The following is an 18,405-nucleotide window of genomic DNA, read 5'->3' as shown; positions in this document are numbered from 1 at the left end:
AAATATTTGGTGTGTGCTCAGAGTGTAATAGGCAGATTTTTTTTTTTTCCAGATGTGTTTGGTGTTTCTCCTTTGGGAAGTCCTATGTCTCCTCATTCCCTGTCATCTGACCTTTCATCATCCCGAGATTCTTCTCCCAGCCGTGATTCATCAATTGCTGCTGCAAGTCCCCATCAGCCGATTGTAATTCACAGTTCAGGAAAAAAGTATGGCTTTACCATCCGAGCAATCAGGGTTTACGTGGGTGACAGCGACATCTACACTGTGCATCACATCGTTTGGGTAAGATAATACTTGTTTTCTTGCTGATGCATGACAAACTACAATGATATGCCAAGCAGTTTTTCTTAGAATGAAATTTCTGCCTGTACACAAGAGCAGTGTTGCCTGTTGGGAGGACAGCAAGCCATCCTTGGCAGAAGCATTATCTACATGTAATATTGAACTTCTGCAACTTCACTATAACTTTCAGCAAGTTTATCAGTTAAGAAAAATAGTGTCTTGAGTTCAGTGTTTTAGAAAACCAAAGGCTTGGTGCAGACCCTCTTTGATTGGGGTCAGGATCTGCAAATGTAGGAGGTTGTAAAGAGAAATTGTTGAAAAATAGATAGTTTGTTAAACTGCATCAATTAAGGGATTCATGAAAGTCAGCAGTATTTTACTAGACATAAGTAAGCTGATCAAGCACTGATGTTCTGTTGTGTGGAAATGCACAGATTGTTTGGAATTGTGAATACTTTCGAGGTTTGTATGGCACAAGAAAAAGATTGTCTTGAATAAATAATGTGTTTTTCATCCTCTCTTCACAGTGGGAGAGAGGCGAAAGCAATTTTTTGGTTGTCAGCCTTCTTAATTGTAAAATAATTATATACTTACATATATATGCATTAATACTATAATTTCTGTTGTAACAAATTATGATTTTATAAATTGTATAAATTACATGTACATAAATAGTGCGTGTATATAAATTATTTCAACTACCCTAAAAATTATTACAAATTTATCAAAAGATTTTAAGTTCTGTACACAGCTTAGTTTTACATATGTATTGTAGATTTTGAAGTAGCAGTGCTGATGTAGTGTACTACTCATTTTTTATTCATATTATTTGCCCCTTAGACCTATTAATCCATCAAGAACATTGAATCTGAAGAACTGGGTACATTTGGTGGATAATGGAATAAATTAAAAAAAAGATTTCTTGCCACTAGTGTAACATCACAAGTGAAAGAAAGGGGAAAAATGGTACATTGCAGTAAAAGTTACTACTTGGGTTTTTTTTTAAGTATCCTAAGTTTGTTGTTAAGCTCTGTTAGCACTGTAGTCTTCAGTAGTGTCTGCATTATTTTAAATAAACTCATTTAAAAATACAATAAATTACTTAAACCATCTTCAAAATATTTTTCAATTCAGTTTGTTTTGGTCTTTTGTCACTTTTGTTCTGCAACAACCCTTCTAATGGGAAGCCTGGTGAATTGGAACCAAATGGAAACAATCCTTAACCATATGGTGGAGTTAATTTTTATTGTGATTAGAATATTGCATGTGAACCATTACCTTAATTACATTAGTGTTTCTCACTGTTACATGCTAAAAATCTTCACTCAGTTCTGAAATTTTGCAGTGGGTAGTGAACTGCCCTTTCTTATCATGCATTAGAGCTCCCTGTTTTACAGACCTTACATAATACCCATAGCAACAACAGTGTTTCAGTGAGCTTTGAAACCATTCCAGGCCCCACTTAAGTATAAAGTTTGAGTTAGTAGGGGATGGTGAAAGAGCTGAACATACTTTTCCTCTTTTCTTCCTTTATATAATGGAGTATCTGTAAGTTTCTTTACTGTCAGCTGGTTTGGAGTTCATCTTGTGTATATTCTCTTCCTCTCTTTTTCAGAATGTGGAGGAAGGAGGTGCAGCTTACCAAGCAGGTTTAAAAGCTGGAGACCTGATTACTCATATCAATGGAGAGCCAGTGCATGGTCTTGTTCATACAGAAGTCATTGAATTGTTATTAAAGGTAACTCGTGGAAAGCTGGGATACTAAAGTAATTGCTGTTTTCCTCTATGATGATGGGGTTATGTTTGTTTTCTTGAGATTAGTACTAGATTTTATTGTTCTTAGAAGTACAGACTCTAAGCTGCTATTGCCACAGATCTGGAGAAGGGCCAGTGACTTTCATATGCCATTCTGTGGTTTTAGTTTCTGTGCCATAGACTGGCACTGGTGCAGAGATAGCTGAAATAAATTTGAGGAAATGACACAAAGAGAGATGTGTCTGTCTCTCAAAAAAATTCACCTTCTCAAGCATGTTCTCTAATGCCTACATCTTCATCAAATACTTCAGGGCTTTGACGATGATACTTCTCGTTTTTCTTCTTTAAAAGTGAAATCGGTGGGGAAGAGTAAAAACAAAGAATATTAAATACTTCCTTGCCAGCTATACAGGAGGCTGCCTTTCATACTAAAGCCCAGAAGGTTTTTGTCTCATGTATACCCAGGCATATATGACAGAGCTTCTTCGATTCATAGAATTCTCATCCTGCAGTTTATTTATGAATAATCCGTCATATTTCTCTCTTGTGGAGTTTACTGAAGTCTATCTTTAGAAAATCACAGTTTTTCCATGGAAACAAACACACAGCAAATAAAAAACTTTTGTTTTCTCTGTAGCTCATCATATCTCATTTCTCTTGTAATCTTTTCAGTGTAAGCTAATGTAGGTCAGAATTACTTTAGAAAGCTGTGTGTTTGCTTCCTATATTATTAACAATTTATGGTGTTATATGCAGAGCTCTACTTGTCAAAGTGCCTAGTTAGTTATAAAAGAAGTAAAAAAAGAACTGGGAAGCAGTGAGGGGATGGGAAAATACAAAAAAGCTAAAGAAAGGTGCAAAATACACTTTTTCTTCAGTCTTTATTTTATTTCTCTGAAACCAGGAGAAACTTCCAAGTTTTCCAGTTTTGCAAGAAATATGTAAGAGAAAATTCTGTGACTTAAGGCAGTCAGCTGTGCACTCATTTTCAAGGCCAGATCCAGAAAAAGAAACATGACAAACCTGCTCACTACTTACAAGAGTAAATTCAAAACAAGAGATCACTGTTTATCTGTAACTTAATTTGTTGGGCTGTACCATAAATTAATTTGGGCTATTGTGATTTCTTTGAAAGGAAGTTAACTGTAGGGGTATACAGTGCTGAGCAGGAGGTACAGATTTTTAAAACATAAAATCAGCAGGAAATAGCTGTATTTTTAATTGAGTCATGTCTTTGTGCAATCAGTGCTAAAAAGCTTAGGTTAATTATATTTGTTAACCTTTTTGAACAAGATAAAAATGTGTTTTGGGATTGACAATGAAGATTGCATTTTTCTCCTCTGTTTCATCATTGTAACAGTTGGTGTCCTGAGATGTGAATAGACCACTGTGCAGTTACAGCTGTTCTTCGTGGGAAAATCAAGTGTTTCTGTAGAAGCTTCTATCTTGAATTTTGCAGTCTTGGTTAATCCTTGGTGTCCTTCTGTCTAGCTACAATTACTGGAATTACTCCTTGTCTTGGAGCTTGAGTAGAGGAAGTTAGGAAATACAGCAGAGTTTGAGAACTTCCCAGTCCTCATTTACTAACTGTGGCTGGCAATGTCTGCAGAAACACTGCTTATTTTGGAGTTAATTTTAATTGCATTTGCATCTACGGTGTAGATTCAGTTTAAGGCAAAGTCATCTTATATCACTCGTATTACACTTAAAGCATCTTCCTTCATTTTGGCAGAGTGGGAACAAAGTCTCAGTAATGACAACTCCTTTTGAAAACACTTCCATCAAGACAGGACCTGCCAGGCGGAACAGCTACAGGAGCCGAATGGTTAGACGCAGTAAGAAGACCAAGAAGAAGGAGAGTTTAGAGAGGTGAGTAATCCTTAGCTTTCACAGTGAAGCCAATTCTTTGTTCATGTGTGTGTGCGTGTACATAACATCAAATTTAAAATACTAAGTTAATACAGTTTTCTCTCATCTTCCGTCTTTCTGCCTTTTTTTCTGAGATTCTGTAGACTTTCAAGTCTTGTTTTGCCTAAACTAGATCTGCTAAAGCGACCTCTAAAAATAGTGAATAACTGAGGTTGCATCATCAATTAATTTGGCTTAACTATATCATTTTGTACTTGTTTGATTAAACTTTCTAATGCTAATGCCTATGACAGTTTTTAATTTGATACGTTCACCTGTATTTTATAAATATGTTGCTAGTACTTTATAGATATTTCTTCAATTTTGATAGGTTGCTAAATTAAGAAAATAAAGACTTATACTCATAAGCAGGTAATTGTTCTTCTGAAATATAGTGAGTAAATTTTAGTGTGAATAAAATTAGTTACAGCATCTATCCCACCTGTTAATGAATCAGGGTGTTTTCTAAATTTCACAGTCTGTGGTGTGGTTTGCTTTCGTGTAAAGATAGATTTATTGTTCTCATAGCATCAGCTTGCAAGAGTTCTGCCTGTGTAATAGTATTTTCTGTGCACCTTAACATATGACTAATGCTGTGTTTTTCTCACACAAGGAGAAGATCTCTCTTTAAAAAGCTGGCAAAGCAACCCTCACCTCTTCTTCATACAAGCAGAAGTTTTTCCTGCCTGAACCGATCACTTTCTTCAGGGGAGAGCTTGCCTGGGTCTCCAACCCATAGCTTATCTCCTAGATCTCCTACCCCAAGCTATCGCTCTACTCCTGATTTTCCATCAGGTGAGTGTGAAGCAGTGAAGGGCAGAGGAAAAGGACTGGAAGGGTAGTGTACATTTTGTGTCCCTCCACAGATCTGATATACTCTCCTAAGAGCAGTCAGCTCTGACAGACATAATCATAGAACAACTGTTTTCTGTCTGGAAAAGGAAAACAGATTCCTGATGTGAAACAAAAGGTGTTTTTATAATACAGAAGCACCTAAAAAGCAGTTTTCTCCTAAGTTTGTCCTAGTGTTTAAATCTCAGTCCAGTGGCTGGAAGTTGACTAATAAACAGTCCCAATTTGCAACAAAAGTGAGCATTTTGCCTAGTAGAGGCTACATGATAAAACAGTGAAACTGGGGTAAAAGTTGCTATGTAATGGAACTAGACTGGCACTCAGGAATGCAGATTTATTGCTGAAGAGATTAACCAAGTGCTGAAATATGTATCTCTCTGACTCGTAAAAGCCTGCCCCTTCTTCCTCTTTTACTTCTGTCACAATTGTAGTGTGTACTAGAATTGACTGCTATTGTTAATCTCTTGGCAAAGGTAAATTATCTGGAAAGCCTTGATCATTGCTTTGAAGTGTCAGAAAGCATTAGTTACTCCATTTAAGTAGAAGCAAGAGATAACTTAAAGGGGATGATGGAAGAGAGAGAAAGGGAGAAACAGCAAATGTTATTGGAGTGATGCAGGTTTTGCAGCCTAAAACCTTTTGCACTTAAAACCTTCCAGATTTTGGAACACCATGGCAGGAGACAATGCAGGACTTTTGTTCTGTTTCTCACTGAACATTTAGATAAGATGGAGAAAGTCTTGCTAATCTTATGTTTGTTTGCTTGGTTTTTTGTTCTTTTTGTAGGTACTAACTCTTCACAGAGTAGTTCCCCTAGTTCCAGTGCTCCCAATTCTCCAGCTGGTTCAGGGCACATAAGACCCAGTACTCTTCATGGCTTGGGTCCAAAGCTCGGTGGGCAAAGATACAGATCAGGAAGGCGCAAATCAGCTGGCAGCATTCCCCTTTCTCCTCTCGCACGGACACCTTCTCCAACACCCCAGCCAACATCTCCCCAGCGATCTCCATCACCATTGCTGGGACATTCAATTGGAAATTCAAAAATAGCTCAGTCTTTTCCTAGCAAAATGCACTCGCCTCCAACTATTGTGAGGCATATTGTCAGGCCAAAGAGTGCAGAGCCGCCAAGATCTCCATTGTTAAAGAGAGTCCAGTCTGAAGAGAAACTTGCACCCTCTTATGGCAGTGATAAAAAACACTTATGTTCACGAAAACACAGTCTGGAAGTTACCCAGGAAGAGGTGAATAGAGAATTGTCTCAAAGAGAAGTAACTCTTCAGAGCTTAGAGGAGAATGTATGTGACGTGCCATCGCTGACACGAGTCAGGCCTGCAGAGCAGGGTTGCTTGAAACGACCCATCTCCCGAAAATTGGGTAGACAAGAATCCATTGATGAGCTAGACAGAGAGAAGCTGAAGGTCAAGGTAGTTATGAAAAAGCAAGATTTTACTGAAAAAGCGAATGTTGCTATACATGAACCTAGCAGTGAACCAGAAAATCCCAATACCTTAAGACTGGAAGAAAGAGACAGAAAAGCATTCCAGAAGGTATTAGAAAGATCAAACCAGTTTGAAACGAAAATTGTTACTGTGGAGACCCAGTCAGCTGGTGGCATACTGAAAGACACCCTTCAAAAGAATGCAAACTTGAGATCAAATGATGGTGTTGCTTTGGAATCACAGCTGTTGTGTCATGGGCCTCCCCCTAATGAACTCAGTCATATTTCTTACGACTTCAAAAGAATTTCCCCTTCATGTACCTTGCAAGATGTACTACCTCAGTCTTCTGACAAGATGCTAAATGGAAAGGGAGAAAACACAGATAAAATTCTACCAACAAAAGAATTTGTCAAATTTGAAAGATTAGATGGTAAACTTGCAAATATTGATTATCTCAGAAAGAAAATGTCTATTGAAGAAAAAGATGACAGTGTCTGTCCAGTGCTAAAACCTAAGATGACATCTAATGTTCATGAATGCCTTCAACTTAGTACAGGCAGACCTGTAAACATACAGCAGGAATCCACTGCAGTTGCAGATGGTAGAGCATTTATTGGCAGTGCACATGCTACTCAGATTAACTCAGGTTCTTTTGTTCCTCTCAAGACCTTGAGTGGCCGAGCAGATATGAGCATGGAAAAATCAGCCCTTATTTCCACTGAAGCTCCTGTCAGAAAAAGTCCTTCAGAATATAAACTTGATGCGAGGTCTGTTTCCTGTCTGAAGCCAATAGAAGGCACGCTAGACATTGCGTTACTTTCTGGGCCACAGGCTTCGAAGACTGAGCTGCCTTTGTGTGTGCTGCCAGAAGGACAGAGCACCAACAGTGATGGGGGATCTCCTAAACCCCCAGTGCCACAAGGGAGTGGTGGGAAGGCAGAAATGGTCTCTCAGAAAGAGCATTTGTTAAGCTACCCAAAATCTGGCAAAGTCAACTTAACAGAGCCTCAGGTTCTACAAGTAGGCAAGAGTTCTCCAAATCCACCACTCATCCCTGTGGCCACAGAAGCACTGACAGAGAAAAAGGTTTCTAGTCCAGCCACTAAAGGCAGTATTTCTGTTGTTGAAGCTGTTCAGAAGAAAGATACCTCCCCTTCAAAACAAAAGGACCATTCAATGGAGGTAAAGTCTAGTGCTACTCAAAATCAGGCTTTTAAAACAGCTCAAACGTATTCCAAACCTTCTGCTGGCCAAAGCACTTCTGAAAAAGCTGTAGGAAAAGAGAAGCAAATACAGAAAGAGTTGCCTGTCAAACAGCCAGTAGCCCAGAGAGGCTGTGAGCCTATCCCTGCAAAGGTAGAAGTGATCAGGGAGTCATCTCTGAAGGTTTCTGTCTCCGATGTCCTGATAACAACGTGCTCCAGGAACAATGAAAAAAATCGTGCTGACTTTGCCATTCCACCTGACGTGCAAGGAAAAATGCAGTCAGCTGGCCCCAAGGCACAACCTAAGGATGGCAGAGAATCGCAGAAACAGCTAGGTAAAGATGACAGCACTGTTTCTAAAAGTTTTGTGGAAAGGGACATAACCAAGCAGAAAGCTGAGTCTAAGAAACTTGTCACAGAGGCAAGGAGTGACCTTCTTCCATCCAAATGGCCCGTGCAACCCTCAAGAGATTGTGATCATAAAACTGAGAAGTCTGCACCAGTTTCCTCTGTGCAGAAGGACAGTGCTAAAGATACGGGAAAGAAAGATCAGAAATCACTCACCGTTACAAGGCTTCAAACTGTTGAGAAAGAGCAGTCCAGTCAAGTTCCTCGGCAGCAGCTTAACACTTCAGGCTCCCCTGCCGTGAAGGAGGCAGTAAGCAGACATAGCACCATAGAAGTTCATGCAGGAGTTCAAGAACACGTGAAGCCTGCTGCTGCCTGTGTGGAAAGCAGCAGTAATAAACCCAGGCCAGCCTCTGATACAAGTTCCTCCAAGTCTAAGTCCTTGGATAAACAGACATTGTCACAAAAAACATGCGCTCCAACCATAAAAGAAAAAGAAACTGTTACTCAGTTGTCTGTCAGCTCCCGGAAGGATGGAAAACATGCCAGTAAAAGTGTCCTAGATCACCCTTCTCCTGTTACAGGCTCTTCAAGAAGAATGAACAGTGAACATGTGCAGGCTGAAAGGCCTGTGGGTTTGGACCATGGCTCGGTGACCACCCTCCAAATGAGCAGCACAGCCCCTGACACCAAACCAAAATCTTCTGCTGTGGGCCCACTGCCAGCAGGCCCAGAGAGTTCTAAGCAGGTGCAGAGGCAAGAGGCAGCAGGCTTGGGGCAATCTGCTGATCAAAAGCAGCTTCGTTTCAGTGAGAAACAAACCACTGCTCCAAAGTTTTCCACTGTGAAAGACTGTCTCTCACTGAACAAAGAGGCAGACAGAAGTCCTAGTAATGAGATGATCGCTGCAGACAAAAGACCTGAAGGAAAAATATGCACCGACGCACTTTACGTTCAGCTGGACAGTGGGAAAGTGGAGCCTACCCTTTGTCTCACAACCTGTGATATCAGAGGGAAAGGAGCAGAAAAAGCGACCACAAGTAGCAAAATCTCTGAAGACACAAAAGGGAAGGGACAAGTTAATCAGAAACAGCCAGAGGATGCAAACAAGCAGACTGCAATAAAACATCTACCAGCTGCCAGTGGGCAAAGTTCTTCTCGTGTGACCGCAGCACCAGGAAAGCCAATGACTTGTTCATCCAATTTCTCTGAATGTAGACAGGAAGTATCTGTTTTGTCTTCAGCCAAAAGCGATGCATCTTCAGCAAAGGTTAAACCAGGCTCATCAGAGCTTCCTGCAACTTGCAAGGAACTCAATAAGAAAAGCACCTCTTCCACAGGGAGCAGTAAGGCAGAAATGACTAAGAGTGTTTCACTGATGGCCTTGCACAGTGCCGCTGTTGTAGCAGAACCCCACCAGCCTGCTTCAAACCTTGGGGGGAAACCTGGAAATCAAGAAAAGCCTCTTTTCGTTAACACTGTGGATGTAAAGGGAAAAGATGCTGTTCTGACTCAGTCTGCTTCAAGAAAACAGAATGTAGGTAAAGATTTATCTAGGTCAGCAGCCACACCTGACCGCCCTAACGCACTTTCAGATGACAAAGACTCAGCTCGGCAACGTCGAGGAAAGGAAGTTTCGCGGAGCAGTGCTCACAAAAAAGCGTGTTAACTCTAAAGACCTGGCAAGTGTGAATTCAACACTAGCAGAAACAATTTCAATATGTTGTACTGCCTTTAAACCAGCACTGTGTCGTGTCTTTGTGCGGCAAAGCTTTCATGTCACTGAAGAAACAATACAAGGGGATATGTAAAGAGAGGACTTTTTTTCAAAATGCCTTTCCAATTGTAACCGGTAAAACTGTTGCCACATAGTATTTGTACAAAAATACCTTTACAGCCTAGAGCTCTTGAAAATACTTCTTCTGTAAATATTTAGCAATGTGTTTGGGGTTTGAATGTAGCATATATACTTTGCTGCTGGTTGCGTTGTTTACTCTTTCCCTTTTTAAGATAGTTGCTTTGCCACGTATTTGCCATACTCGAATATGAAACCAAATTACTAAAATTCAGACCTGGCATGGACATGCACAAGCACTGGTCTGACTGGGAAAAAAAAAAAAACAGGCCACATTTTTACTTACTACAAATCCTAGATAGAGGCTAAAAAATACTAGTACAGAATAATACAGTGACCTATTGTGAGTTTTTATGTGTATTTTTAATAATCTGATTTTGATAGTACTGTACTTGGCTGACTGCTTCACCAGATCTAACACGAGAAATAACTGTATCTCCCTGCTGCACAAAGTCTGACTAGAGTAGATGTCCTTAAAGCTACTGGAAGACCGCTTCATTATCAGGGCATCCCAGCAAGAGTCGTGTTCTCTGGTGAAATGATGGTTCTTGACTTGTCTCTTGGGAGTGTATTGTGTGACTTTCACCTCAGACAAGGCTGAGATTCTGAAGCACGTGCCATGTGCTTAATTTTTGCTGCAATCCTCTCGAGTTCCTTGAGCTTTTTTAAATTCAGGCCCTTACAGTGTGAGGCACAAGTATAAGCACATGACTAGTAGTATTACTATGTTCATCCCTGTTCTTAATACATTTAGAGAAAACATTTTGTGGCATATAGGTCTGTTTAATTAGTGTCATACAGCTGGTAGCTGTTTTCTATTTCATGACAAGTAAGGTAAAAAGGAAAAATACACTTCAATATCATATCTTTAAAAACGTTTAGGCTATCTGACACATTTTAATACGTAGCTGGGGCCTTATGTTGTAGATCTAACTTGCTGTTTTTAGCAAGTAATCCTGGGTTTCATATTCATTTTGAAATGCATTGAGTAGCTCCATACATTTCATAACATAATCTTTTTATTTGAATGCAAAAAAATTCAATACTGTAATTATACAAGAAGCATTTTTTAATAAAGGAACTTGTTGGAGCTATTTGGTGCTAGAATGTTACTGTCTTTTTACTTTTGCTAAGCCTTATTTAAATTTTGTATACAGTGGAACATGTAGACTTTGATCATTTTTGTGTGGAGTATTTAGCTTGTTTTGAGGGATGAAAGGTAAAATTTGTACATCTTCTGAACATGTACAGAAGCACTACGAAATACCCTTGCAGGTGCATGGGTTTTAATAATTGGGGATCAATAGAATGGTCGTTTTGCTTATTTCTGTTTTCTGTAACCACAGTAGAGCTAGGCCCCTACCTTTTTCATCAGTGCTTATGGTTTGTCTTTCTGTCTCAAAAGCTAGAAAACTTTTCGTAAAAGCACAGTGTAATCTTGACTTGGAGACTTGTGTGACAACAGACAGTGTGCAGAATTAATTTCCCTCTGCTGAAAACTTTATTATACTGATTTGTTGAGTTGGATTACAGCAAATCTGTAAGGAAAATTCAGTAACACAAACAACTCCTGATTTTTTATGTGGCACTAGAACATTCATACTGCCATTGATGCATTCAGAAAGGAGCTAGTAAGCAGTGGATAATAATGTTTGAGAAGTCTTAAAAATAAAATGGTCTCAACATTTACAGTTCATCTGTGCTTTGGCAGTTAATACAAATGAATGCTAATGCACTTCAAAATAACATTTCTGTCTGGGAGATATTTCCTAGTTTACAGTCTCTGCATTTTTTCATTTTATTCTCCTGTTTCTTTTAAAACACATCTAGCTTTTGTTTACAATATACTTTATGAATATTTTGTATTATCACTTCTGACAAATAAGTTCTTTGCATTTTGGAAGTGTAACAGTGCATAAGCTTGTGTTTATGTAGTAACTGTTTGTTGGTGTTTACCTTATAAGTGAGCTGTTAGAGATCCTCCTGCCTGTGTTCTTCTTGGTCAGTCTTAATGTGATTATAGATCTGATGTGTTCTTTTGTAGACTTCCTGCAGTAGATTTCTCAGCTTACAAAAAAAAATTTAAAAGTTAAAAAAAAATTGTTAGGGTCTGTGCAATAAAGTGTTTGCAGTCTTATTTTCTCTGAGAAACTCCTTATGGATGTCATAATTGTTATATATTGAACACAATTATTTATACTTATGCAGTTGCATAACATTGAAATAAAAATTCAGCATGAAACTGTTGTGTTAGCATTTTTTTCTTGAACTGCTTTCACTGCTGAACTATAAGGCACATCTCTGCTGTACTCAGAGGCTGGAAGTTTTGGTGTTTTTTGGGACCAGCTCAGTGTACCCTTTAAGTCACATACTGGTGGAGGGTTTTGCATGCAGTTTGGTCTGGGGGCAGGGGAGATGTGCATGGCGAGTATATCCATGTGTCAGGCTGTCTGGATCCTCTGCTCAGCTGTTGGATAGGTAAGTGTGGTGTGGTGCTGGATGACATAGCCTGACTGCTGGCTTCTGTGGGCAGCAGCCTGTAATGTGACATTTAAATTCTTTCTGCAAAACACATAACATCATTTGTTCTATAGGAGCTGCATATGTTAAAATACACACTTTTTTACTGTTCTGCCACTCCTAACTCTGCAGAGCTGCCCAGCAGTTGGCAGCGTCCACATTTTATTATTGCTTTGTTTTGTCTGTATTTTTCTTCTGTACAGAACTAAGTGCAACAGTGTTACAGCATCACATTGGCTGCTTTTCTCTCTGTCTGAAACATAGAAGTGAGGAGAAGCTGCAGTTCACACCCAAATTTTCTAGTTTACTGCAGCCCACCAGAAGGCAGATAGCCTTGAAAATCGAGTGTGCTGATGGGGGGTGGTGGGATGAGGAGAGAAGAGCAGGATTCAGGAGCTGAGGGAAAGGAAGTTGTAAGAGTTGTGGGCTGACTGTCTCATGCCTCTGCCAGCAGTGCTGGCCCTGGCTGTGGACAGCACAGGTGTCTCTGCCAGGGGAGGCATAGAAACCTGCATGCCCAGAGTGTTGTGGGCCAGAGGGAAAGGGGTGGTGTATGGAGTTTGTGTGAAGGGGGGAGTTGAGAGAGATGGGTTATCAGTTATATCTGGCATGGGCTGTCACCTTCATTTTTTCACCTCCTCTAGGATGGAAATGTTTCCATGGTGTGAAGGGGAATGCAAGCTGCCTTCTTCAGCACTGATGTCAGTTTGCTAAACGCCCTTAAGCCCCTTATTGTATGTAGTCTTACCTAAACTGCAAGACTTCACAGGGACATCCAGCTTGATTTGGATCAAAACTGAGACGGCAGATCAGAAGGAAAAGATCACAGGACGGGAAGATACTAGAGGGTGTATGGATGCATGTCCCACTGCGTACCTTGAGTTAGCAACAGTTTTTCTTTCCATTGACTGTATCTGTAGTACAGTAGTTGATTAGAACTGACCAATCTTCCATGTACCTGCCAAGGTTGCATTTGGATGGAGTATAGGAATCACGGAATGGTTTGGGCTGGAAGGAACCTTAAAGTTTCAGCTGCCATGGGTAGGAAGCAATGCTAAAGGTTATAATTCAAGAGGTAAAATCTGGGAGCATCGGGGGAACTGAGAAGATTGCAGAGTAAGAAGACAGTAGTGGTGTAATTGTGTTCTAGTACACATCAGGCCCTAAGAAGTGCAGATCTGAAGGAGAAGAGAATGTCCAAGGGATTTAGTAGGGAAAGATGTCTTCTGCTACTGGGGGAGAAGAATTTCCATTGTTTTTGTCTGATAAGGGAGGTATAGTATATATATAGTATGTTTGAGAAGGGACCTCGCCTGTTCTTTTTCCAGGTATAGACAAGACCAGTGAATGAGAGGGTTCTTAAAAGATGTTCCATTGACATCAGGATTTTTTTGAAGTCAACATATGTAGAAATGGGCCCACTCAACCATCTTGTTCAGAGTAAGATGGCCCTTCAAAAATTGACTTGCATCTTAATTGAGAGACCTTGCTTAAGCACAGTTAAGGAAATAAGAACTTGGCCCTGAGTTTTAGTTTGTCCTGGTGAAATAAAGGTGAGTGGTTACCAGTCTGTGAAATAATGAAGATATGCTCAAGTTCCTTCTCTTTGTAAAAACTGATAAATTCTGTATTGTGGTGTTGAGCTGTGCTGTGACTTTCAGGGATGTGTAGTCCAGGAGCTAGGGTGGTGGTAAGCTAAATCTTGTTAGGCACCATTCACTTCAGACAGTTCTCTTGTTCTCTCTGTGTGCTGGCTTCATAGCTATATTTGAAAAAAGTGAGAGATAAAAGGCAACTGGAAGCCAAAAGAGGGATCACATCAGAGCTTGAGTAGGTACATAATTCTGTAAGAAAAAAAATTATTGCCTCTTTCTATATATATCCTTAGTAAGTAATCCCAGAAGACTAAGTCTTTGAATTTAACAAAGTCTTCATACATAATCTGGACATTTTAGTGTATAATATCCAGAGATAAGTTTTCTTTCAGAAAAAGGAAAGGCTCTGTATTTAGGGTTTGTGTATCCTGAAATATACAGCATATGCCATTCAGCATTGTTTGCACAGTGTCTTATGAATGGCATTTTTGCAGGCAAATAGAGCAAAAATGACATGTAAAGAAAAAGAGTAAAATTAGAACACCTGAATATATGGTCATCTAAAACAGGTTGTGAGGGGAGCAAGAGATGGATTTCAAGAAAATGTTAATATTCTGTGTGCAAATATGTATGGCGTAGGGAACACATTTTACCTCCTCAAACATCTGAATTTTAGATGTCTACACTTGAGTCTACACCATGACACAGGATAGCATTTCAGAAACTCGTGGTGGTTAAATCCTGTGGTGTTCTCTCCATACTAAAGGGGCATTTCAAAATACCTTTCAGCTCAATATTACATTTTCCCTCCAGTCACTACTTCAGGTGGATCTCCCACAATTAATAGCTGATACTTGCAGAATTTTTTTGTGCCCTTGGAGTGTGCTGTGCTCCCTTTTGATGTCAGTATTTGTCTAACACCTTCCCGAACCCACAATCTCAAGAGGGAAACAATGGAAGAAGCAAGTCTTTCTTGGGTGGAACACACACTGGCAATCATGCCGGGTTTTTAAGATATTGGAGGTTGCTCCAAATCCAATTAAACCAATTGGATTTGCAGAGTGAGAGGAAAATGCACCTTGAACCTTGATCCCTGCCTTGCTCGCAAGGTCAGGTCAGGGTGTGCTCAGCTCAGGCAACAGGGTTTGCTTAGGGACATTTCTCCTGGAGCTGAGCCCTTGCAGAAGGGCAGGAACCCAAGCAGCTTCAGTGCTGGGCAGCTGGAGCACAGCACCTGCCCATTGCTTCAGGAAGAGTCTTCAGCAGCCACACGAACAGGGAACATGGACCAGCTATACAGAAAGGCAGCATTTTACTATGCCAAATCTTGGAGTATGTGTAGGCAACTGGAGAAAGAACAGCAAACACCTCTCGCTGCCTGTCTTTGAGCAGCACACGGCTATGGAGGCAGGAGGAGGAGAAGCTGGGGGATAGGGCAGAGATGTATTTGATGTGAAGGCATCTGAAAGCTGCAAAAATACATGTTTCATGAGTCTGATCTGCTAGCAAATGATAAAAGAGGCTTTTCAAATGAGAGGTATTTCTTACTGGAGAAGATCAATCAGGGGTTCTTGTCAGCAGTATCATCAGAAATGAGCAAAATGGCTTTCTAGTCCAGCAGGAATCTTTGAAATTTTATCTAGTCAGCATGTAAGAGAGGCAAATGTTGAGGAAATGCCTTCAGACAGCAGCTGAAGCTGACTGTGGAGTCCTGCATGGGAAGTATTGAGAGCTGGCCTTCCACATCTCAGAGAGCAGCTGCAGCTCCAGCCTAACACAGCAGGGAGTGGTACTGGGCAAGCCTGCCCGTGGTGTGTGCTCCAGGAGGCAGGAAGGTCCTACCACCAGGAAAGTTGTGTCTATCCATCAGGGTAAGCCTGTTCTTAAAGTAAACATAAATTACTTTGTGCTGATACAGGGCAGATGAGTAGGCCTGACAAGCTCCCATTAGATCCTTGGTCCAATGCACATACTCTGCCTTACTCTGGGTTTATTCACGTGTGAGGCAGAAAAAGCAATTTGGTTTTGTATAAATAATAGGTCTTTATTACTGCCTAGCTGTTGCATATCCATTTGAAGCAGGGATCATTGTCCCTGAATTCACTCCAGGGACACATAGCAGAAGCAACATGAAGTAGCTGCTGACACCAGGAGCACCTATGGGATGAGGCTGTCCAGTGCACTGCTCCCTTTGCAGCCTCTGGTCTCACCTGGGCTGTGGCTGAAAGGAACTCCAGGCTGACAAAGGAATGGCTCCTACCTGTCAGCATTGAGGGGTTTTGCCCTGTGCAAGCAAGCAGAGTATTGGACCTACAGATTAGACCTACAAATCTACAATTCTATGGCTAAAAATCATTCTGTCTTTACTTACTGTGGAGTTTAGAAAAGAGCACAGGAGCAGGGCCTGCCCCAAGCTGAAAGATGGGTAGACAGAATTTCAATTGCCAGGAATTCTCTAAGGATCAAAAGTATTTTAAAGAAGTTTTTTTTTTTTTAATCACAGAGGTGATACATGATGTTTCTACCAGTCCTGCAGGCATGTCTTATGTGACTATAAATCTGGCCTTTAGAGGTTTTGTATTTGTATTTTTTGGTTTTTTGTTATTTTTAGCAGAGTGGGGTACACTATTGCCGGCTCTTATGAAACATTGCTTTTCAAAGGAATTTGATAGAGGGTGGAATTTGGTTGGTTGGGGTTTTTTTTTGTTTGTTTGTTTGGTTGAGTTTTGATTGGGTTATTTGGTTTCATTTTGGTTTGGTGCTTTTTTTTTCCCCCTCCTTTCTGGGAGTGCTGGTGGCTAAGTTTTCTTTTTTTAAAGAGAAAGATGTTTGTATTTTGGCTGTTGGGTTTTCCAAGTGCATTAGCCACAGTCCTGGTATAACAAGGCTACCACTGAGTTGAATTGGGATTTCTCTAAAAGATATATAAAATTCATGTCATAATTTATTTTTTCAATTATAATTTTTCTCATTATTTTTCTAAAAGCTTTAATACAGATAGAGAGGATAGTTAAGAAAATACATGTCACAAATGAAAACAGTGAGATGTCTTTCAACTTAGTACAGTTGCTGTAGATATTTTCTGTGTCCCCATCCTAGACTTACAGTGAGCATCCCAAATGAAGATTGCACTACAGGATAAAACAGCCCGGACAACTGCAATTATTCCTGATGTGTCCTTCCCACAGGAGAGTGAGATGGTGGCCAGCTGAACCCAGCTAGTAATTTGGGTTCAGAACGTCTTGTTCCTTCAAAGTCTTAAATTTTATCCAGCTGTTGCTGGTACGAGATGATTAAATCAATCTTAGAGCAGGTGCAGTCCAGAAGGTTGTAGTTTAAATGGATTATGCAGTGGCCATCTAGGGGTACTAGCTGACCACCTGGTACAACTTGGGTCATGTTATGGGCACAATTGAGATAGATACTCTTGAGATTAGGAAATGCATTGTGCTGAACGCAGTAAATTTGTTGTAACTCAGATCAACATGCTGTAACTTCCTGAGATTGTGAAATTCTTGGTTACCTATTGCTGTCAGTTCACATGATGATAATATTCGCACCTCTAAATTGGATAGTTGTTGGAGCAGTTTGTCCTTTGGCATGACCTCCAACTCAAAGTTATTTTGACTAAGGTCAAAGAACATGAGGCTTGAAAGAGATACTGAATGCTAGTATTAATGGTAGTGGGATAAGGAAAGATTTAGCACTTGCTGGACATTCAGATTTTGGAAAGGGCTCTGTGAAGTGTTGATATGGAGAGGAGTGAAGGGCAAGTCTAGAAGCTCTAGGCTAGCACTGCTGTAAACGAACATGTCCTGGAGATGGAGGTGTGTGGCTTACATTCAGGTAACAAAGTCTGCCCACAGCTCTCAGTGCTTTCCTAGAGCAGTCAGAACATTCAATGTGATTGCCTTAAATGCAGACATTGAAGCTTTGCCAGTTTCTTCAAACAGCCAGAACCTGGCTGCAGCACCTGTGAGTTACCCTTGATGTGGAGGTGGGTGAGGGAGGGGAAGGCAGCAGGGCTGGTGCTGCAGAGGTATTCAAAGCAGCTTGCATTGAGAACCATCTCCTCTAGCAAGCTCATGCCACGGGGCAGTGCCTGGATGTGGGTTTGGGTTAGGTCCAGCTTTTGGAGCCTGTTTAAGCACTGAAATGTGTCAGCATTTAGATTTTTGAAGTGCCATAACTGCAGATATAGATCCTTGGCTGAGATACTACAGATGTAAAACATCTGGACATATGTAGGTTCCTTTTCCACACTGCAAAATGTTCCCAACTGAAGGGTCTGGGCTGTGGAGTTCTGTATCCCCATCAGCACCCCAGGGATGTCAGCACAGCCCAGCAAGCCCAAACTGTAGAAATGGGACTGAAAAGATCCAGGTTCAATATTTGTAATGTCATTGCCTTTAAGGATGAGAGTTACATTGCTGGTCTTCTACAGAGCTTGGACATCATCTGCTGTGATTGCTTGCATGTTGTTGATTTGAAAATGGAGGCTTTGAGGTTTCGAGTGGGGAAGTTGTGAGGAAGCTGCAGTGAAGAGATGTGGTTTCTGTCCAAGATGAAGATACCTAAGCCATCAATATGTGACACTGCAATAAAGAACATACTTGTTATTCCTGTGTGTGTCAACATGCTCCAGG

At 40.5% G+C, this 18,405-nt stretch overlaps 2 protein-coding genes across 7 annotated transcripts in view; one reads left to right on the top strand and one right to left on the bottom strand.

Annotated features, from left to right (window-relative positions):
- MAST4 (microtubule associated serine/threonine kinase family member 4) overlaps positions 1–11,886 on the top strand; it is a 270,348-nt gene extending 258,462 nt beyond the window's left edge. For all 6 annotated transcript variants that reach the window (XM_088157188.1, XM_088157186.1, XM_088157191.1 and 3 more), the window contains 5 exons: positions 53–282; positions 1,898–2,020; positions 3,770–3,906; positions 4,559–4,740; positions 5,584–11,886. In XM_088157188.1, the coding sequence (XP_088013314.1) occupies positions 53–282; positions 1,898–2,020; positions 3,770–3,906; positions 4,559–4,740; positions 5,584–9,458 (4,547 nt within the window). In that variant the 3' untranslated portion in view covers positions 9,459–11,886. The remainder of the gene's footprint in view (positions 1–52; positions 283–1,897; positions 2,021–3,769; positions 3,907–4,558; positions 4,741–5,583) is intronic.
- A 5,268-nt stretch (positions 11,887–17,154) lies between these two features.
- On the bottom strand, positions 17,155–18,074 carry CD180 (CD180 molecule). The gene is given in 3 exon segments (XM_014881355.2): positions 17,155–17,581; positions 17,583–17,669; positions 17,671–18,074. Coding segments are annotated over 3 exon segments (918 nt in total).
- Positions 18,075–18,405: the final 331 nt, after the last annotated feature.

This window comes from Sturnus vulgaris, chromosome Z (assembly GCF_052056855.1).
Source record: "Sturnus vulgaris isolate bStuVul1 chromosome Z, bStuVul1.hap1, whole genome shotgun sequence".
Classification (NCBI taxonomy): Eukaryota; Metazoa; Chordata; class Aves; order Passeriformes; family Sturnidae; genus Sturnus; species Sturnus vulgaris.
The sequence above is the reverse complement of the archived record's forward strand: the minus strand, read 5'-3'. Positions and strand labels throughout refer to the sequence as shown.